Source organism: Eriocheir sinensis, chromosome 41 (assembly GCF_024679095.1).
Source record: "Eriocheir sinensis breed Jianghai 21 chromosome 41, ASM2467909v1, whole genome shotgun sequence".
Taxonomy (NCBI): domain Eukaryota; kingdom Metazoa; phylum Arthropoda; class Malacostraca; order Decapoda; family Varunidae; genus Eriocheir; species Eriocheir sinensis.
The window spans coordinates 2,283,837-2,307,176 of NC_066549.1; the positions used below are offsets into that span (position 1 = coordinate 2,283,837).

General features: G+C 43.0%; 1 protein-coding gene across 2 annotated transcripts in view; it reads left to right on the forward strand.

The window, feature by feature from the left end:
• The first annotated feature begins 207 nt into the window (after positions 1-207).
• LOC127009499 (neprilysin-2-like) overlaps positions 208-23,340 on the forward strand; it is a 127,243-nt gene continuing 104,110 nt past the window's right edge. The window contains exon 1 of one of the 2 annotated variants that reach the window (XM_050882608.1): positions 208-317. In XM_050882608.1, the coding sequence (XP_050738565.1) occupies positions 223-317 (95 nt within the window). In that variant the 5' untranslated portion in view covers positions 208-222. Of the gene's footprint in view, positions 318-16,499; positions 16,838-23,340 lie in introns of those variants that run through there. The other variant, XM_050882609.1, reaches the window with a different exon arrangement.

The following is a 23,340-nucleotide window of genomic DNA, read 5'->3' on the forward strand; positions in this document are numbered from 1 at the left end:
ATTCATTCTCCCGCACTCCTTAATGCTTAGGCTTTCAATGCGACAACAGATACACAAGGGATTTCCCATACGGTTTCGTCAACTTTCTTAACTTAAACCTGACCACCGAAACACTACACAAGGAATTTTCGAAGTCTTTGGTATTAGTTTGGAGACTTTCTTACCCATCATGGCGAAGTGTGAAAGTGGCCCTTAATCTTTTCCAGTACGCAGACGAAGGCCATGAAGGGAGGATTGCCGCGCCGAGTAACACGAGTCTTCGGCTACGGGTCTCTCGGGATACCGGTGGATCTTGAGCAGGAGGAAGACTTCTGTAGGTGAGTAACCTTGGGAGAGTGGCGAGGAACAGTAAAGTTTTGTAATGTGTTTGTTTTGTGTCGTATTGGTATGCTTGGACTCGTTTAGCTGTTTTTTTTTTTATCTGTTTACCGATCAATCATATATGTCTCTTTCTTTCTTGCTTGCTAAAGTATTTGTTAAATATTTTTTTTTAAATTCTCAAAAAATGAGTGGGTTTCAAGGTTGGGAACTCAAAAATAGTTTTTTTTCAGTGTTTTTTTGAGAATTTATTCGATTTATTATCCTTTCGAGTCGGTTTTTGAGCCTGGTCGCTTTTTACAATATATAGCCCTTTCAGTTTGCCGTCGATTGATACCAAAAACATTTCTGTAGTCCCGGAAATAAGGGTGTTGTGGCGATTCGCACCAAAGCGGTTGATTTTCCAAAATTCGCGGCTTAATGACAGGGCTGGGGTGAGTTTCCGGTCCATAGTGTAGGGTTCACCGGTACTAGTAATTTTATGCTGACTTACAACTGCATCAAAGCCAGACATGAAAGTTTAGGATATGTTACAAAGATCGTACGTATTATGCTTCTCAGAAAAAAATCATAGCATAGAAAACCATCTCATGAAAAATAACCAGAAAAATTAACTCATATTAGAAAAGAAATAACTCATCATAATAATAAGTTGACCCTTTCAAGCTCACAGTGTGGTGCTGGGGTGTCAGGTTAAAGGCCGCAGAGGTGGTCTCCGGCACGGTGACGCTCTCGCTCGTCAGTGGCTCTGTTGGTATGCTGCCCCCGACTTCTATACTGGGCCCGGGTTCGTATCCCGCTACTCTATTCATATCGAGGCTTTCCACCACGTTATTGTCGTTTCTCTGAAGAAGATATATATTTAGTTGGGCATACCAATAAACTTATAAATAATTGATAACATTTCCAGTAAACCTCCTGTGCGTCTCTAAACACCTAAGTGCTTCAACCTTGGGGCATTCAGTGACTCTAATTGAAGGTGTTTTGATAGGTTGCCTAAGCTGCTGTGTCACGGAAGGACAGTTACCCTAAGGCATGGGGAAGGCTTCTTACCCTTACAGTTCCGTGCCTCAAGTCCGGGAGGGAAGCAGATTACTATAATTTCTTCCTCCCATCCTCGGCTCCCACCATTACGTACCAGCAACTCACGCGGCCCAGGGACATAATGGCAAACTTTGTAGCTTCCTGTTGTTGACTCATAATCTCTCTCTCTCTCTCTCTCTCTCTCTCTCTCTCTCTCTCTCTCTCTCTCTCTCTCTCTCTCTCTCTCTCTCTCTCTCTCTCTCTCTCTCTCTCTCTCTCTCTCTCTCTCTCTCTCTCTCTCTCTCTCTCTCTCTCTCTCTCTTCTCTCTGTGTCCCGCCTCTTGGGCGTATGTGATGGGATGTGAGATTCCGCCCAAACCTAAAGATCCGTTAATGTACAACTCCCAAGCTCTTTCGGGGAAGGCACTGGCGGCCATTGAGTCCAGCACGAGCTCAGGCCATATGTGAATAACATAAGTTTTATATATAACATACACTTTAAATGCTTTTGACTCCTGAGGTGTTGGTGTTAGTGATAGCGTTAGACCGGCGCTGTTCTATACTCTGACTCTGTGGCCCGCGGCGGGGCTCTGATGTTAACAATTAGGGAGCGTGATGAAGCAAGGCTAACCCCGGACGGAAACATAATCCTCTCTGGCCTGACTAATGAAGCGGTTTCGGGAAAGTGGGTCTCCTTAACATTCTTTTCTATTTATTTTTCAAAGTCGTCCATCCTTGGTGTGTAGCTTGTCTCTGGTGTCAAGGGATGCACTCAAGCACCTTCTAATTGCATGTATTAATGTATCGGGGAACGCATTGGGTGTAGACTGATACAAATACGTTACTATCGAGTGTGGAAAAGGACTGGCTGGCCTTCATCCATCTCCACAGGTCTGCCTCTCCTCATCTTGAAGGGTAACAGGCCTCCTCATCCTCTTCCTCTCCTTCCCCGTCTTCCCCGCCCCATGGCAAAGGTGTCAGGTTTTCGGGGTTAGGTACGTTGCTGGGTATCGCGTGGCTGTTACCCGCGGGAGACCGGCCGTGACGCGCATGACAAAAAGGCAAAGGATATCTGCGCGGGGCCTCGGTGCTCATACTTATCGTTTAAGGCAAGACTACGTAGATAGTATTCAGTTGATGGCTTTCCCTCGTGCTCAACAGCTGTACGGTCATCAACACTACACTGGACCCGTTTTTTCAGACGCTTTCGGCTCTCACAGCAATTTCCAAAGGTCACAGAGGAGGTTATTCGGGTCCTCATGAATTTTTCTTCACATTCTTGCTGCAGGAGCCTTGTCAAACTATCGGGAAGCTCATAAAACTACCCATAAAAACACCCAAACCCTCTACGAAAGCCTTACCATTTTGTGTGGGTGTATGCCCAGAAATGTTGGCGAGAATGGGTGCTGGTCCTGAGTCTTGAAGGGTGCTACAAGCCAACCGCCGGGGAATGGCTTCCCGATGAATGGCGCCGCGGTCGAGGCACCCACAACATACGGATCAGGTGTCAAGGCCGGTGCCGCGGTGCCACCCTGCCCGTGTGGCGCCCGTGATGGACTGGTAATGGCGATGCCGCGGAGGGCCGCCACCGCGATGGAGACCACATGTGCGTGTGTGAGACTGTTGTGTGGTCGTGAAGGGGCGTCTCTTTGCTACATGTTGGTCAAGGATTTCCACGCGGCCGAACTTAGGAAATAATCTTAACCCTATAAAGAGGTTTGCCCTTGGCTATTACTTTGGCAGTTTATCCCTTTTAATATCACATAACTAAGATTTTACCTACTACACTGTGGAAGATTCAAGATATATCAAAATAGCGTAAATGTTCTCCCCAAAAAAGTTTAATCCAAATTCTAGTCTTCTCATTAGTATCTCAAACTTGTACTTTTGAGGAACCAGATTGTCGTGTGAGGTAGTATGGATCACTTTTGACTTGGCCGGAATTAATGCCCGTTCCTCTTCTTTGTGTTAATTAATCAAGTGATATTCGAGTGAAAAAATGCTTCAGTCGACTAGTGACGAACTCCCACGATAACTCAGGGCAGGACGGAAGGAATGAAGGAAGGGGATAGGAGGAAGATCGGGCAAGCGTGAATCTGATTGAGTGAGGACAGGAGGGTAATAGGAAAGAAGGAAAGAGCAGAACAGGGAACAGGTAGGAGAGGAGGGAAGGGTTAGGGCAGGGCAAACGTGAATACAACCGAGGACAAGGAAAGAAGGACGAGAGAGAAGAGATGGGATAGCCTCGGTGTGAAGGAAGTAAAGACATATGTGGATGGTGTTCTGACGATAGTGAGGAAAGAGTCGACAGGATGAAGAACCAGAACAGGGAACAGGTAGGAAAGAGAAGGGTTAGGGCAGGGCAAACGTGAATGCAACTGAGGACAAGGAAAGAAGGACGAGGGAGAAAAGGTAGGAAAGGCTCGGTGTGAAGAAAGTAAAGAGAAATGTGGATGGTGTTATTACGATAGTGAGGAAAGAGTGGACAGGATGAAGAGCCAGGACATGGAAAAGAGGTAGAAGAGAGAAGAGTAAAGGAAGGGAAAACGTGAATGCAACTGAGAGCAAGGAAGGAGGAGGAAGGAGGAAGAAAACATATAACAGGTTAGGTGTGATGGAGGTAGTGACGCTGGTGGAGGAGAGGCTGACGAGAAGGAACTACAGGACTGGAAAAAGAGATAGAAGAGAGAAGGGTTAAGGAAGGATAAACGTGAATGCAACTGAGAACAGGGAAGGAGGAGGAGGGAGGAAGAAAATATATGATTGGCTGGGAGGGAGGGAAGGAGCAGGACAAGGAAAAGGGGTAGGAGAGGGAAGGATAAAGGAAGGTCAAACGTGAACGCAACTTATAGGACAGAGATGGAGGAGGAGGAGGGTGAAGAGGAAGAGGAAGAGGAGGAGGAGGAAGAGGAGGAAGAGGAGGAGGAGGAGGAGGAGGAAGAGGAAGAGGTACTACATAGGCTAGGTGTGAAGGCATTAGTGACATAGGTGAATGGTGTTAGATAATAAAGAACACCGAGAGAAGGCCTATATTTGTACTGAAAGGGAGGCGGCAAAAAAAAAAAAAAAAAAAAAAAAAACTAAAAGATAAAAAAAAAAATCCCGCAAATATCCCTGGAAGATCTCTTACGTCATAGTCGCAGGAGAGGAAGATGATGGATGGCAAGAAGAGGAAGGAGGTATGCCCGGTGTCTGCGATCGGTCCGGCAGGTTACGTCGCTTCGGCAGATGTTAGGGAGGACCAGAAGAAGCACTGACAGGTGTGTGGCGTGAATAGCTACTTAGTCACAAAGGGCTGGGGCCGGGATAGACTTTAGCGGGACAGGGTTACGCTGGATAGGGTTACGCTGGATAGGGCTAAGCGGGATAGTGTTAGAGCCGGATAGGGTTAGGCCGGATAGGATACACACACACACACACACACACACACACACGTCGGAAAACCCCGTTCCTTTCCAGCCTCCCTTCTCCCCGTTCCGACGTCTTCCCAGCACTCTTTCTCGATCTCCCTTCCCCCCCTTTCTCCCCCTCACTCTCTCACCCTCCGCCCGCTAGGTGAAGAGGAGAGGGAAGAGGGGAGGAGGGAGGGGGAAGCCTGCCTGTCCTTAAAACAAAAGAGACCATTAGGAAATTTTCTTGTCCGTAGGCAGCAGCACCTCCAACACCGCTCGCTCGCTCGCTGCTGACATTTCTGGCTCATCCGCTTCCCCTGGCCTGTGTGTGTGTGTGTGTGTGTGTGTGTGTTGGCTTCGTTGTTGGTGTTTGTTGTCAAGTTATAGTAATCGTTGGTTGTTGTTGTTGTTGTTGTTGTTACTTGAATCGATTTTCGTGGCTTTGGTTGTCGTGTTGTTGTTGTTGTTGTTGTTGATGAAGATGAGGATGTCCTTTTACGGTTTTCATTGTTCGTTTTTTTGTTGTTGTTCTTGTTCTTCTTTTCCTTCTTGTTTTGGTTCATGTTCTCGTACTTTGTTTAATTCTACTTGTCCTCCTCCTCCTCCTCCTCCTCCTCCTCCTTTATTTTTTTCCTTCCTTCTCTTCCTTTTCTTCCTTTTTTACTTCTTCCTCCTTCCTTTCCTTTTCCTCCTTCTCTTCTTTTCCTTCCTACGTTTCATTTTTCTCATTCTCTTTTCTTTCCTCCTCTTCCTTTTCCTCCTTTCCCTCCTCCTCTTCTTCGTGCCTCTTCCTCTTTCCCTTGTCCCTCTTCTTTCATCGTATTATTTTTCTTCTTTTCCTCTTATTCTACTTTTCCTCCTCATTCTCCTCCACCACCTCCTCTTCCTCGTACTTCTTCCTCTTCTTCTTCACCCTCCTCTTTCTTCTTCTTCGTATCATTAGTTTTGTTTTTATTTTTCTTCTTTTCCTCTTATTCTACTTTTCCTCCTCCTCCATCCCCTCCTCTTCCTACTTCTCATCGTTAACCTTTGTCCCTGTAACATGCCATTTCCACCCACCTCAGAAGACGTAACCTCCCCGTGCTCTCTCTATACATACAGTTACTTCTTTTGCTTACCAGGATTCGTATTCCCAAACACTGCACACTCTCGCTACGACTGTTCTCTAAGACAGGACAAGTCGGGTTCTCATGAGTGGTCTTACCTTGTTCACGGCGCAGAAACCTTGTCAGACCCCAGGACCGTCAAACCACCATCCATGAAATCACAACAGCTTTACGAACCTTAACATGACGCAGTGTACTCTCCTTTTGTCCCTGTAATAAGCCTTCACCAGCCACTTAAGACATACACACTTTTAAAACCTTCCCGTGCTCTCTCTGTATAGTTTAGCAGCTTCCCTTCTCAACCAGACACACCTCAGCCTTCACACCTCCATGGGCAGCTCCCTTTGTCCCTGTAATAAGCCTTTACTATCCACATAAGACATACTCGCTCTTTAAACCTTCCCGTAATCTCTCCTTATAGTATAGCAGCTTCCCTTCTCAACCAGACACACCCTAACCTATACATACTTCCACGGGGCAGCACATGACGCACTGTACTCTCCATTTGTCCCTGTAATAACCCTTTACGACTCAGTTAAACAGACACACACTCATTAAACCTTCCCATACTCTCTCTGTATAGTATAGCAGCCTCCCTCCTCGCTCAGACATGTCCTAACCTACAAACCTCCACGGGGTAGCACATGAAGCACTATACTCTCCATTTGTCCCTGTAATAACCCTTTACGACCCAGTTAAACAGACACACGCTCATAAAACCTTCCCACACTCTCTCTGTATAGTATAACAGCCTCCCTCCCTGCTCAGACATGCCCTAACCAGACACGCCCCAACCTCTACACCTCCGCGGGCAGCTCATGACGCACTGTACTCTCCTCTTCGTGCCCCTTTTCACCCCTACCGTGACGCAAGGGTCGCGCAAACAGTCACGTCCGGCAGTTATTCTTCTTGGAGACGTAGGTTTCCTGATGACCACATCCTCCCGTTTTCTGATCCCGGACGCACCGTTGGGAAACCTGGCTAGCCGCGTCCCGGATCACGAGAGGAGGCATCCTGGATTTCGGAGCCGAGGATGCGCACCCTGTCAGGACCTATGCCCACCCATACCGACACGCGCGCAGACTTACACACACACACACACACACACACACACACACACACACACACACACACACACACACACACACACACACACACATATCTGGACTTCGAAACCGACGCTGCACACCGGACTGCACACCGATAGCGACGTCCACGCACACACTTCCACGCTTACACACACACACACACACACACACACACACACACACACATTCAGGGATCGGCCAAACTAACTCCTTGGGCCGACATTCTCGTGTCTGTACGTTTGTTCAAAGAAATAATAATAATAACAATAATAAACTATATACCTTTGCTCCAAAATAGAGAAAGTTTTAATTAGTAGATGAATGTTGTTAAATTAGATCGGCCTTTCTAGATTTTGATAATTAGTATAGCGTTAAGAGACAAGGTGAAAAATTTGCCGACTTTTGCAAGATAAGTTCATTGTAAAGTGTGACTCATAGTAAGTTATTTTCTGTCGATTACCAACATCTTAGTCTACGGGACTGCTGGTGCTCTTTTACGTATCACAATATTAGCGATTGTAGCGGAATTATTTAGCCCTCATTCTTGAGCATAGAGGGAGGACTGATGAGTGACGGTAAACTTATATCTTTTCACAGTGATGAGAGATGTCCGATGCAGACGCCTATTTGAAAGATGTAAAGAAGAAAGCATTCGTTGTAAATTACCTCATTTATTCAGTCATGCAGTTAGTTTTCTAGTATTCTTGTCTTCTTATTTCTTTCATTTCTTTCTTTTTTTCTGCTTTTCTTTTTTAATTGCTTTCGCCCTTTACTATCAACCTCCTCTTTCTTTTCTTTCTTTCTTTATTCTCCTTTCCATCTATTTTAACTCCTTTCTTCGTTTACTATCGGGCTTTTTTTCTTTTTTATCCGTTTTTTTCTTCCTTTCTATTTTTCTTTCTTTTTTCTTCTTTCTCCCCTACTGTCTTTTTCCTCACCCTTTTCCTATTTCTCTTTTTCCTTCCTTTCAAGTTTCATCTTTCCATCAATTTCTATCAACCCTTTTCTACCTTCTTTATATATATTTTTTAATTAACATTGTCTCTTTACCTCGCTCTTTCATCCCTATATTTTCTCCCTGTTTCCCTTCATGCCCCCTATACCCTTCAGCATATCTCTCTTGGTGAGGGAGGTGCGTTTAATTAACTGTTCAGCACACACTCAAGGTTGCCCCATTGGCCCACACATTCAGAGGCTCTTCTTGCATGCAGCGCGCGAGCCTCACCAGACAGCTGCGGCCTCGCCTAACTTGGTCCCCGACTCTCGCTCGTTTGCCTGGAATATTTATACGTCGGGTGTCATTGAAGTGATTTATCGGGTAGCAGTCAGTGGTGCGTCCTTCTTGGTTTGTTAGTGTTCCTGTGGCTACCGTGGAGAAGCTGTTATCTACTGCTTTGTCTTCTGCGTTTGATTCATTTGTTCGTTTATTGGCTTATCTTTATCTTTCTGGTTTTCTTATTATCTTGTGGTTGCTGTGGAGAGTCTGTTATTGTTTTGCTTTCCGTGTTTCTTATTATTTTCTTTCACTTACGCCTCACTTAGTCATTTATTCGTCGTTGATTTATACATTCGTTTGTTTGTTAGTATATTTTTCATGCTGTATCTTTTTATTCGGGTCTTCATTCAGTAACAACTCTAATTCATTTTTTCCCTTTTTGCTTTCATTCTCTTGTTCCTTCTTGATTTCTCCTCTCCTCTCTCGTTTTCCCCCTCTTCTCCCGTTCATTATCAACTAATTCATGCATCAGTTCATTCATTTATCCAGTTAGTCAGGTATTCAGTTTCCCAATATTTTTCTTCTTTTTTCTTAGTTTCATTTTTGCTGCCAAGTCACGGAACATACCAGTCTCATGGCAAGGGAGTTAGATGCATTTTTTCTTGTATAGTCGAAGTCTTTGTATGGCTATCGCATTACAAACTTACTAACGTCATCAACCCCACCCTCCTCCCCCCTTCCCTTCGACCCCCTTGCAGAGACCGGATGAATGAAGGGGTCCCAACTCTCCATCTTTCCCCGATATGAAAGAAGGGACGAAAACTACAGAATTCAGAAGGAAGCAAGGAAGGAAAAACATAACTGAAATAGAAAAAAAAGTAGAAGAGAAAGACAAGACGCTTTATCTGGTAATTCAAATATTTATCCGTCGCAAGAAGTCCAGGAGTTAAGTATACCACTGGAGAGTGTGGCCAACATGCATATTTAATCAAACGTTTGTGCCCCGGGGTAATGCGTAATGGAGATGAGCACCAAGGCCACGCGCAGCTGTATCGCATGCCTCCAACTCTTCTCCTTTATTTCATTCAGACGCGGCCACCAGTTAGGGAGTGAGGGAGGCGTGCAGCGGTAGAGTCACCTTCCCTCTGTGCTGTCCTCTGCGTCCTCTGCCCACAGATCAAACTTCCCTTCCGCCACACGACTCTATAGACTGAATGGGCGGTCAAACAAGGCAGGTATTTCCATCCATCCCCATGTGTGCGTCATTGTTGCCATGCTTGTCACGATTGGGCGAATGGTATATACATCAAAGGTTTCACAATGTATACGTAATTCACATGCGCGCTCACACAGTCATACATACACACACACACACACACACACACACACACACACACACACACACACACACACACACACACGCACACACACAGCAATTATATATTTAACTCCTTGACTTGTTGCGACGGATAAATATTTGAATCATTACCAGATAAAGCGTCCTGTCTTTCTCTTATTTAATTTTTTATTTTTATTTTTCTATTTCCGTTTTCTCTTTCCTTCCTTGCTTCCTTCTGTATTCTGTATTTTTCGTCCCTTCTTTCATTGCTTCATTATCCTTTCTTTCTTTCTGTTTTCAGCGTTGCTCGATAATGAAAACAAGATTGCAAATTGTTTTTAAGCAAAATACAACTTACAACACATTTATGTTAAACAAATATTTGACATCCAGACTTTTTCGATCGTAGACTTTGTTAGCCAGTTTCAATACGTGTACCTTTCCAATTACTACTTTTATCAGTAAAAAAATTAGTCCTCCAAAAATTTCAGCTAATGTAATAAAATGAGATATTGCCAAAATAAAATACAGTGGCATATTTTTACAATAGTTCACTTCTGTACATTACCCCAGTGTACCAGAGCAAAGATTCGCCTGATAAGAGTGCTAATAGGGATAGTGTTTCAGTGTGTGCAATTTGTAAAGTAAACTCTACATGCTTACTACACCATGGACTACAGTACATTGGAGCTTAGTAACGCACAACCTACTACCACTGAAACGAGGCTCCGCTTGGGAAGTGTATAGGATGAACGCCAGCAGGCTCCCGGGTCTTTAAAAGCACTTAGTTATGTGTTGAGTACGAATTACGGGAAACATGAACTAATGATCGCTACGTTGCCGGCACTCAGGCGCGCGTGTGTATATTAGAGAAAAAAAATACACCAAATATTATCATTATGTGTGTGTGTGTGTGTGTGTGTGTGTGTGTGTGTGTCATCGTGTACTGCCGGGCGGGAGGGGGGCTCGGGTGACAGGACTCCGCCTCGTCCGTCTTCACTCTTCCCGGAAATCGAACTCGGGATCTCTCGGTCGTGAGTCGAGCGCGCTAATTACAGCAAGATGGAGCTCCGTGTTGGCGTGGATGTGTGCTGTAATTATTGTTATTAATTATTTAACTCCAAGCGTTCTATACATAAAGATAATGAGATGGCGAATATTGCACGTTAATGTAATGAGAATTCCAAGAACAGCAATAACAAGAATAGTGACATTAATATATACAACATACGTATAAATTATTCATGACCAGAGATGCAATTTTAATCCCCGGCAGACTTTCTCCTTAACGATGATAATAATAATAATAATAATAATAATAATAATAATAATAATAATAATAATAATAATAATAATAATAATAATAATAATAATAATAATAATGATAATAATGATAATAATAATGATAATAATAATAATAATAATAATAATAATAATAATAATAATAATAATAATAATAATAATAATAATAATAATAATAATAATAATAATAACAATAATAACAACAATAGTAGTAGTATTATCATTAATAGAATAGTCAACCAGACATTTGCAACAATAGTAGTAGTATTATCATCGGTAGAATAGGCAGCCAGACATTTGCCGTAGCGTGCGTAAGCCACTCCCGGTGAGGCGTATACGGGAGGCGTAGAAAAAAAAAAAAAAAAAAAGCAGCAGCCTCGGAGTTCCCATCTGATGAGAGAGAGACCAGAAATGTCCCCAAGTCGGACCCAACTTCTGGTGACGACCCTGAGAGGTGAACACTGGAGCCCCTTCCCACGGCTGTGTCCATCTTGCCATGACCTGAACGCTTCCCAGAGGAGAGCATCGAGACACCTACCTCCCTCATCAATATCATAACCTCCTTTTCGGCTTATTTATCGTCTTTACGGAAGCAGCACTGTGGATTTTTTTTTTTTCGCCTCAGAGCTGCCGCCTTTGATGTAATATAGATATGTTGGTAGATAGATAGGTAGATAAATAGATAGATAAATAGATAGATAGATAGATAGATATACAGACACAGATTGACTTGCTATTATAATCCTCAATGATCGTAGTAGTAGTAGTAGTAGCAGCACCAAAAGTAGCAGTAGTAGTAATAGTAGTAGCAGTGGTAGTAGTAGTAGTAGTAGTAGTAGTAGTAGTAGTAGTAGTAGCAGTGGTAGTAGGAGTAGTAACAGTAGTAGCAGTGGTAGCAGTAGTAGTAGTAGTAGTAGTAGTAACAGTAGTAGTAGTAGTAACAACAATAGTAATAGCTTCAACAGTCAGAACAACAAGACTAACAATGGCAACAACATGGTATAGTTAGTAGTATATATCAAGTGTATGGTATAGTGTAGTGTAGTGTAGTATAGTGTATAATAAGTATGGTGTGGTAGTATATGTAACTCGAGCGGCGGTGTCAGTGGCGGCAGCAGGGTCAGGCGGCAGGGGGCAGCGGGCACACAAAGAGAGGACCACTGTGAGCGCCACCTTCCCCCCTCATCCCCTCGGCGCCTCGGAGCCTCGGGGGCCGTGCAAGGCGGGTCCTGGCAGCGTCACCTGAGAAGCTGGGTTAAGGGAGGTCATAGCGGGAGAAACTATGACTTTCTAGGTCGTTCCGAGAGCCGTGTGACCCTGCCTGACACACTGCCCCACTCTTTCTCTCGCTCTCTTTGTATCTTTCTCTCTCTCTCTCTCTCTCTCTCTCTCTCTCTCTCTCTCTCTCTCTCTCTCTCTCATCCCGTCTTCACCCGCCCCTTTTTTCCCTCTTCCCTCATTTATCCATCTTTGCTCTCCACTTAGCCTTCTTTACCCTTCAATTATCCTTCTTTTCCCTTTATTTAATTCTCTTTCCCCTTCTTTTTCCCCTCCATTTATCCTTCTTTGCCCTCCTTATTTTTTGCAACAACAGAAATAGCTCAAGGGCAAACAAAAAAGACAAACACCGAAAAGGCTCACTAAGCGCTGCTCCAGTAAAAGTAAACATAGCGAGTGACCAAAAGAAAGGCTCCATTTCGGTCAGAGAGGAGTTCAAGTCATAGGGAGGGGGATGTACAGACGAAGGAAAGCCGGTCCAGTATTTACCAGTGAGAGGGATGAAGGAATGAAGATGCTGGTTAACTTTTGCATCAGGGATTTAGATAGAATAAGGATGAGCAAGAATATAGAAAGCCGTGTGTTGCGTAAAGGGTGGTGGCATGGGGTTAGTAAGTCCAGAAGAGCTGTCAGCATGGAAATATCGATAGGAGACAGAAAGAGAGGTACATTGCGTGATTTAGCTTTCTTTGCCCTCCTTCATTTAGCCCTTATCGCCCTCATCCTTTCTTTAGTATCACATCCACTGCGCAATGTGTCCCAGTAACCCATGCCTAGAAATAGCATTGACATAACATACAAAAATTGAGTTTATAGAAGAAAAAAAAATTGTCTGCACCCACCACGATCTCAAGGTCTAATGTGTCAGAGATGAGTTCTGAGGCCACGCGCAGCTATAGCAAAAATAAATAACTTGTGCGGTTTTACATTATTACAATCATCACGCTAAAGAAATTATAATGGGTGGTGTGTATAAACCTCAAAATAACTAAGTAATCCGAGGGCTGGGACGTCCGAGAATTTCCTGTTCGGTCTAAAGTGAACATTATACACACTTGGAGAATAATGCGACTTTCTCTTGAATAATCCTGGCCTCGTTACGTTAAAGAAAAGTCTTCTTCGGAGTAATCTTAAACTAAATATATATATTATTTTTTTTGTGTGTGTGTGGGTATGTGCACAGTATCCTCGCGTCACTTAAATTAACTTTGAACTTGGTGGTGAAACTCCGCGGCCAAACCTGCTCCTCTTGTGTGCCAGAATTCCTTGAGTCCGTTACAGACAGACAAACAAAGGCAGAAGCAGAAGCAGATAAAGGGACAGACACACAGAAACAGACAGACAAAAACGCAAACAGAGACAGATAGACAGACAGAACTAGAGAGGCAGAGACACAGAGAGACAGACAAATAGACAGAGACACAGAGACAGAAACAGAGATAGGGACAGAGACAGACACAGACAGACAGACACAGACAGACAGAGGCACAGAGACAGAAACAGAGATAGAGACAGGGACAGAGACAGACACAGACAGACAGAAGCACAGGCATAGACAGACTGAGACATGGACAGACACAGAGACAGAAAGGGACAGACAGAGACACATAGAGACAGAGATAGACTGAAAGGTAGAAACACAGACATACAGACACAGCGAAAGAGACAGAAACAGACAGACACAGACACAGAGGGAGACAGAGAAGATAGTATAGGACGTCCATGTCACTGATTAAACCTAAAAAAACCTCATACAATAGAGCAAAAGAAATAGATAGAGACAAACAGACAGACAGACGGACGCAGAGAGACAGAGACAGAATAGAAAATATCGAACACTCACATTACCAAACAAACCCTCAAAGTCTAACACACTCGAGGAATTAAAAACACAATTGCAGGATGGATTGTAGAAAGGAGAAAAGAAAGCACAAAGCGAGAGGCACACACACAGGCGTCTAGGTTACCAGGTTAGCGTACAGTTCATCACCCGCGGCTCCTCCTCCTCCTCCTCCTCAACCGCACCATACAAGTAACATCCAGCAGCCTCTCCTCGCTAATCAGGTCACCCGTTCCTCTCACTTGACTGATGACCGAACCGATTGACACCACTTAACGGTTCCTCGGTACCCTTAGTGATTAGCGGCTTCGGTACTGCCTGACTGTATACTATAGTGGGTGTGGATTGATGGGGGAGGGTGCTATGTGTATGGAGGTGGATGGACGGGTGGAGGGTTAATGTGTCTGTGTGGGTGTGGGTGAGTGAATGGGTGGGTGGGTGGATGTTTTGCGTGAATGGGGGAGGAGAGGTAGTAAACTGGGATCGAATTTATGCAGTTATTATGTTATGTTATGTTAAGAAGCTATTATGTTATGTTATGTTAGTAAGCCGGAAAGTGTCGAGGTTTAGTTAAGTGATCCCTTCTATAGGTGGTTAGTGTAGTCTGTCTGGCGCGAGGATGATTTTTAAGTGTTCCTCTTTGTGCTCGTTCAAGCCCTCTCATCTCTGTAAGGTTCAAGGGTGAAGACCAAACGGGCAAGACAGCATAACTTGGGTAGTATGAATGCTTTATATTTATACACAAGGATACACAAAAGAAATAAAGATACTACAAGAGATCAGAATAAAACAACTAAATAAAGAAAGTGATAATGATAACAGTTGACGGTTTATTGGAGCTGAGAATATTAGATAAACAGAAAAAAAAATGGTTACAAAAGGCCTACACATGGCAGCTCCTGAAGAAAAAGATAACTAAATAACGAGATAATGATAACAGTTGGCGGTTTATTAGAGCTGAGAATATTAGATAAACAGAAAAAAAAAAAAGGTTACAAAAGGTCTACACATGGCAGCTCCTGAGGATGGGCTATTCACCTGATTCTCTTCTCGTCCATAAATACCCAAGACCTCGATTTCAGGTCTTCAGTTATGTTAGCCTCAACTGCATACCTGTTCCACTCGTCCCTTAAGCTGTCCGTCAACCAGTTCTTGTCAGTTCCCTTAATTCTTGAACTTGAATTTATCCAACTTACGGTACATTCAATGCTGCGTGTTTTGACGTAAGCTTTTGATATAATTACTTCGTCTAAGTCGCCCTTGTAAATCCCCTTAATCTTTCTTACTCACTCTCTTTCTCCCTTCTGTTCCCTCTCCTTCTCTTCCTTTTTCACTGTCTCTGTTTCGTCTGTCTGTCTGTCTGTCTGTCTGTCTGTCTGTCTGTCTGTCTGTCTGTCTGTCTGTCTGTCTGTCTGTCTGTCTGTCTGTCTGTCTGTCTGTCTGTCTGTCTGTCTGTCTCTCTCTCTCTCTCTCTCTCTCTCTCTCTCTTTCCCAATCTAACACACACACACACACACACACACACACACACACACACACACACACACACACACACACACTCACTCACTCACTCACTCACTCACTCACCTCCCTACCCCAACACCCACACACACACCCACGCACTCACACACTCCTCGTCCCTCGTCCGAGCATCATGACCTGGGCTGTGTCATCGGTAGCAGCCTCAGCCAGTATCAGGAAGAGCCACCGACACACACCGGCGCGAGGCGAGTCCAGCGGTGACGTGGAAACAGCCAACAATGGGAGGGTGCCGGGGGAGCGAGTTCCGCCTTAGGTGACACGTACAGACTCACACACACACACACACACACACACACACACACACACACACACACACACACACACACATACACACACGAGTTTCCTGCATTTAGTTTTTACTTGATTTTTTTTCCGGTGATTTTTTTCTATTCTTTTTGAGGGTTTGGTTTTGTATATGAGAGATAGATAGATAGATAAATACATAAATAGATGGATAGATAGGTGTATATATAGACACACACACACACACAAACAAACAAACAAATAAACAAACAGACAGAGGTACGATACACAAGTTTGACAGACAGATAAATAAACATACAGACAGACACACAGATCTGCCCCCCATCCGACCAAATCTCCAACCGACCGACAGACCGAGATAGATAGATAGATAGATAGATACATACATACGTATATACATAGATACATAGATAGATAGATAGAGAGAGAGAGTAAGTCAGTCAGTCAGTCAGTCAGTCAGCCAATCCAACATCATGAATTCTGTAAACAAAACAAAACTTACAAAAACAACAACAGAAAAAAAACAAGCAAACAAACAAAGAAAGAAAACCACGATTTGACACGGTCATAAGAAGGAGGAGGAGAAGAAGAAGCAGATTCGCGCATGTGTAGAAGCGTTGAAGACGAGCACTGCAATCGGGGTGGAAGGGAGTGCGAACGGAATCAGGGAAAACGGGAGGGATGAAAGGGGAGGGGAGGGAGGGAAGGGGAGGTATGGATAGGTGACGGGGGGGAGGAGGGGAGGGGACCGTCCACCAATGCTCCGCTCACCTGTATATTACGGGGCCACTCGGCAGTCGGCACCCAAAGCACTTCTTAGTTGTGTGCCGACATCGAGAGGAGGAGGACGTGTCGCTTCCACCCCCGACACGCTCACACACACGCACGCGTCTCGCCTCTCCTCTCCGCGCCACTCACACACACCCTCCCTCCGCCCTGTGTTCCCCGGTGTGTTAAGGCTGCCGCTTCCTCCTCCCTCACGCGACCCTGTGGAGAGCTGACCCTTGCCTGAGCTTAATCTAGATGAGCCGAAGTACGAGAGTTTGGTGAAAATGCCTGAGCGAGTAAACCCCAACAAAGCGGAGAGTCAGATGACGCTGGCCAGTGCTCGAAGCGTCTCCGATGAAAAGTAAGTGTGTTTGTGTGTTGGTGGGGGAATGTTGTAGGGTGAGTGTATTGTGTGTGTGTGTGTGTGTTTATGTGAGGGTAGGGAAGGGTCTGAATGGTACCACGTGGGGTTGTATAGCGTAGAGGTTTAGTTTAGTTCGGGTTTTAATTAATGAATCAACCTGTCACGTGTACTACTTCTGGTACTCGAGGTCGCCGCCGCGTTAATGCCCGAGTTGAACGTGGCGCTGCCCTGCCCACCGCCACCCCGCCGCCGCCGCTGCCGCTTCAGATACCCATAGTTCAGGGTTCAGTTGGAGAGAGTTGTAACAGAATGTATGTCTATCTCTCTGTCTGTCTCTCCTTTTCATTCTATCTATCTATCTTTTTCTCTCTCCAAGCTCAGTTGAAAACGACACAATTAGTTTAACGAAAAATGCCAAAAAAGTTGTAATTTCTGACCCCGAATCGAGCCCAGCGTTTGGATTGACATTTACGTTACTACTCGGGTGGAAAACAATCACTGCTGACATTTATCTTCATGGAGTAGGAGATTTAGCTGTGGTAGTAGTGGTTGTGGTTGTAGTGGTAGTGATAGTGGTGGTGATTGTGGTGGTGGGTAATGGCATGTCTTTCTGTGTCCATCAAAACCACCCCGTTTTCAATTTTTGGTGGTCATTTTTTTTTTTTTGACGTCTCAGTTGACTCGGTTGCATATCTTGTATTATGTCTTGCCTCTTGTTTCCCGTTAGTGTGTGTGTTCGTGCATTGCATTGGTTCGCCCGTTGCGTCACTCCTTCGGCCAGTTATTACGGAGGGAAGAAAGTGCTACGCCTGGTCTCGTCGAAGCCAGTATACCCGTTTAGTTCAGTTCAGTTCAGTTCCTTCACCTCTGAGCTTCTACTTTCTCCCGGCCTTCTACTACTCTCCCTCTCCCTCCTTACGGCCTACTCCATCTCCTCCTCATCCACCTCCTCCTCCTCCTCCTCCTCTTGGCCTCCCCGACCCCGGCTTCCTCTTTCTCCTTCTCCGGTTTTTTCTGTCTGGTCATCTCAATAGGCCTATGTTTTTTTCTCCTTCCTCTTCCTGCCTCTTCTCCTCCCCTCCTCCTCCTCCTCCTCCTCCTCCTCCTCCTCCTCCTCCTCCTGCTCCTGCTCCTCCTCTTTTTTTTTCTTCTTCATAGTCCTCCTTCTGCTCCTCCTTCTGCTCCACTTCCTCCTCTTCCTCCTCCTATTCCTCTTCCTCTTTCTCCTCCTCCTCCTCCTCTTCTTCTCCTTCTTTCTTCTTTTCTTCTGTTCTTCCTTCTCCTCTTCCTCTTCCCCTTCTTTTTTCTTTTCTTCTGTTCATCCTTCTCCTCTTCCTCTTCCTTCTCCTCATCTTCCTACTCCTTCACTCCCCTCTTCTTAAAATGATGCTAATAGTAATATAACAATGATAATATTTTTCCTTCCATTATTTTATTTCCCTTCACGTCAACACAATAGCTGATATAAAATGAGCTTCTAACATATGCGCCCTTTAAACATTGCAAAGAAAATGTCAGTCTATCATTTTACTTCTCATCGCTCTCTTTGTTGGTATAGTTTTCTTTTTCACTCCAAGAATTCACTGATCGATTACCTTTTTTCAAGACTCAGGAGCAGTTTTTAGTCTCTTTCTACACCGAGTCTGCGTTTGCTTTGTCTTTATTTGTTCTTTGTTTTCTTGTCACTCCTCCCCTTGGATCAGAAAGTATCAAGCTGGATTGTTTGAACCACTCGGCAGCCAGCGTCAAACCGGTTCTTAGTTGCATGCTGACACTATCGTAAAATATCAAGAAAGCTTTCACACACACACAAAAAAAAAAAACATAGGTAGTCTAACTCGTAAATAACAATAGCATGAATAACATAAGCCTTATATTATATTGAATCATAAATAATAATATCTCGGTAACAAAAGTCTTATATGACATTCAATAACAAAAAAATAACCAAGAAAAACAAAACTCGTAGACTGCATTCACACGCACGCATTCAGTTAATTTGTAGCAACGAGAAACTTAAAACAGCTGCGAACAGAATCTCATCATGAAAGTTCACTCCCTCCCTTCACCTCGAGAGCGGCGCCCGAGGCATATATGCATAACCAGAATGAAAGTCACCAATGAGTGCTCTCCATTTGCTACTTTCCTTTTGTTCCTTTCACTTAATGTTTCCTCCGAGATTGTGCTTCGTAATAACATGTTCCATTAACTTTTGCTTGCTCACTCAGTCTCTCTGGAAGTATGTAAGTGAGAATCGATGCTTTCCCAGGAGAGAAGAAAATATATATATAGTAACAGAATAGAGAGGTCGAGTAAACAGCACAAGATAGAGATATAGAGGGATAGAAGGGGTTTGAGGAGGGCAAGCAAAAGGGTATAGCAAGATATGGAGTAGTGGAAAAAGAAATGAGGATAGCGTCGATGCTTTCCCAGAATAGAGGAAGACATATCCAGAGCAACAGAATAGAGAAGTCGACTAGATAGGATAGAACACGGAATAAAGAGATAGAGGGATAGAACAGAATAGAGGAAGGAAAGTGCAGTACAGAGGAAAGTATATAGAGGGATAGGATAGTGAGATCAAGTATTTAGGATAGAACACAGGGAGACAGATGGATGATAAAAGAGGAGAGAACAGGATAAAGAAAGGCAAGAGAAAGGATAGAACAAGATACGGAGCAGTGGGAAGGGATAGAGATGAAGTAGAGTAGAACTGCACAAGATAGATCAAGGAAAGATGAATAGAATAGCGAGATAGAGTATATAGGATAGAGCAATAGATGGATAGAAGAGGAGAGAACAAGATAGAGGAAGAAAGAGTGAAGAGGAGTAGAGGAGGAGGAATACAGAGTTCAAGTAGATAAGATGGGGCGTAGGATAGATGGATAGATTGATAGAAGAGGACAGAGGGAGACAAGAAAAAAGACAGACGAAGATTTGAAGCACTAGAAAAGGGAAGAAAGAAGACAACCCGTGCTGCTGTTGAGGCCTCTAGTCAGTTAGTTTGTTAGTTCGTCTGTTCCCCTCGTCACCGTCTCCGGGAGGGATGTTTAAGCCGTGTATTGGACGTGGCGTGTGTCTTCTGCGAGGTGACGTTAAGCTGTAGGATTTGACACTTTTCCTTGTACCGTAATTTTTCACATGAAGGCTCATCTTTTGCTTCTTTCTTTCTGTTTATCTATTTGTCTTTATCCATCTTTATCTATATGTAAATCTATCTATCTATCTATTTATCTCTCTCTCTCATTCTTTCCCGGGTTATCTTCCTGGTTCCAACCCCTTTCCTTTCTCTATCCTGCTCTATTCTTTTTTTTATTTTCTTTTACTCCCTTTTTTTCTTGTACCGTAATTTTCTCACACGAAAGTTTATTTTTTTGCCTCTTTTTGTATCTATGTATCTATTTTTTCCGGGTTATCTTCCACCTTTTCCATTTCCATTGTTTCATATCTTCCTTTATCCTCTCATTTCCTTTCCTTTGTCTTGCTCTGCCCGTCTATCCTCTATCTCTCTATCCTATGCACTATCCTATCCTGTCTGCTCTCTTTATCCTTCTCCACTGCTCCATATCTTTATTCTCTCACTTTCCTTCCTCTATCCTGCTTTATCCCTCCATTCTTCAATCCTCCTAGTCTGTTTGCTCTGTCTATCCTGCTCTTCTATATACTTTCCTCAGTCTTCAAACTTTCTTCCCAAACTCCATTTTATCTATCACTTTCATTACCACTGTTTAATATCCCTGAACCTTCGCCCCCTCTGTCCATAGTCTTAGCTTTCTCTGTGCATTGGTAGGTCTAGCGTTGTATCTCCCAACTATCTATTCTTGAACCATCGCCCCTTCTGCCCTAGTCTTAGTATTTCTTATGTACTAGTATGCCTGACGTTGTAGCTCCTTCGGTTGCACGTTCCTGAGCTGTTGCAGTGTTCAGTACCCGGTATAGGTTAGGTTAGTTAAGGTTAGATTAAGAAATATAATATAGATACCGATTTCAAGAGGAGGGTATCAGGACACCTCTCCTCCCGAAATTGACCTCTCTTTTTGGCCACTCCTATTTACTCTATTCGGGAGCAGTAAGTAGCGGGCTTTTTTTTTTCATTATTATTTTTTTTCACTCCTTGAACTGTCTCCTGTAAAAAAAAAAAAAAGATATATATAATGTAAAACAAAAAATCGTTAATATAAAGAATCGAGACTCACAAAAATCGGGAGAACAAAAACTGTGAATGATAAAGATCGTGACAAGTAAAATTGAATACGAAATATGGTGACTCGAAATTAATACTGTCAGTAACAAAACTCGTGAACAGTAAATATAAAGACACTCAAAATATCAGGAATGTAAAAAGGAATCGTGGCGCAAAACTCGTGAATGTAAAAGTTGACATTAAATTTTAGATCATGGATAACAGAAAAAACATGAATAACAAAAAAACATGAATAACAAAAAAACATGAATAACAAAAAAACATGAATAACAAAAAAACATGAATAACAAAAAAAAAACATGAATAACAAAAAAACATGAATAACAAAAACCGTGAATAACAAAAAATGTGGATAACAAAAACCGTGAATAACAAAAAACGTGGATAACAAAAACCGTGAATAACAAAAAACGTGGATAACAAAAACCGTGATTAACAAAAACCGTGATTAACAAAAACCGTGAATAACAAAAAACGTGGATAACAAAAACCGTGATTAACAAAAACCGTGAATAACAAAAAACGTGAATAACAAAAACCGTGAATAACAAAAAACGTGGATAACAAAAACCGTGAATAACAAAAACCGTGAATAACAAAAACCGTGAATAACAAAAACCGTGAATAACAAAAACCGTGAATAACAAAAAACGTGAATAAAAAAAAACGTGAATAACAAAAACCATGAATAACAAAAACCGTGAATAACAAAAACCATGAATAACAAAAACCATGAATAACAAAAACCGTGAATAACAAAAACCGTGGATAACAAAAACCGTGAATAACAAAACCGTGAATAACAAAAACCGTGAATAACAAAAAACGTGAATAACAAAAACCGTGAATAAAAAAAACGTGAATAACAAAAACCATGAATAACAAAAACCGTGAATAACAAAAACCATGAATAACAAAAACCGTGAATAACAAAAAACATGGATAACATATAACAAAAAACGTAAACAACAAAAATCGTGAATAATAAAACCCGTGAATAACAAAAACCGTGAATAACAAAAACCGTGAATAACAAAAAAACATGAATATCAAAAAACGTGAATAACAAAAAACGTGAATAACAAAAAACGTGAATTAAAAAAAACCGTGAATAACAAAAAACGTGGATAACAAAAAACGTGAATAACAAAAAACGTGGATAACAAAAAACGTGAATAACAAAAAACGTGGATAACAAAAACCATGAATAACAAAAAACGTGAATAACAAATAACAAAAACCGTGAATGACCAAAATCGAGTAAGATGAAAAAAGAATCCCCCATAATTAACAAGTACCAGAAATCATAAAAAAACTATCATAAATAACAATAACAAAAATAAGATTAAAAAGCTAGATAATGTATAGTAAATAACATCACGAGTTACTAAAAGCGTACACAAAAAAACAAAAACAACCCCCCCCCTAAAAAACAGTATAATTCCTAAAAATCTAAAGAATAACAAAACTAATAACGTTGACAAGATAATCCCCTCCCGCTAACTCGACACTTCGGGCGTCACCTTGAGCCTCTTCCTTGTTGCTGGTGATACTAATTGTTGATCACAGGTGTTAAGAGGCTCTTAGCTAGTGCCGGCCAGGTAATGGCTCCCAGACACCTGTTATTAACGCTGGGATGCTCGGCGTGGCTGGCCCTCCCTCCCCCGCGACCCTTCCTTCCTTCCTTCCCTCGCCCTCCTCGAGTTAGGGAGAGTGATGTTGGTGCAGGCGATGGGATACATTACTCTGTTGTTTTGTATTTTTAATGTACCATATTAAGTAATGTAGCTCCGGGATGCTTGGCTGGCCCTGCAGGCGATGGGATACTTTACTCTGTTCTTTTCTATTTTTAATGTACCGTATAATGTAAGGTATTGTCCTGTCATGCTTGTTAGTTAGTAGTTCCGGGATGCTGGACATGGCGTGGCTTTCCCCGCGACCCTCCTCCCTTCCCTCACCCTTCTCGTATTACAGGGAAGGCTGATGTTGATGAAGACGACGGAATACTTTACTCTGTGTTCTCCCGTATAATTACTGTACCATGTTCTGTACAATTTCGTTCTGTATTATTTGTATATACTATGATACAAATGAGAAAAGTCAAGTCCCATTCTAACAGCCACAGCAAGAGAAGAGTGGCCAGCATCCCTTCTTTTCTTTTTTGGCAACGCATAATCAAGGAAGAAATGAAACGCGTGACATTACTTTGGGTGCTCTGTCTTGTCCCTTAAACTGTGATGTACGAGAGACAAGTCAAGCCCTATTCCGACAGTCATGGCGAGAGAACTGGACAACA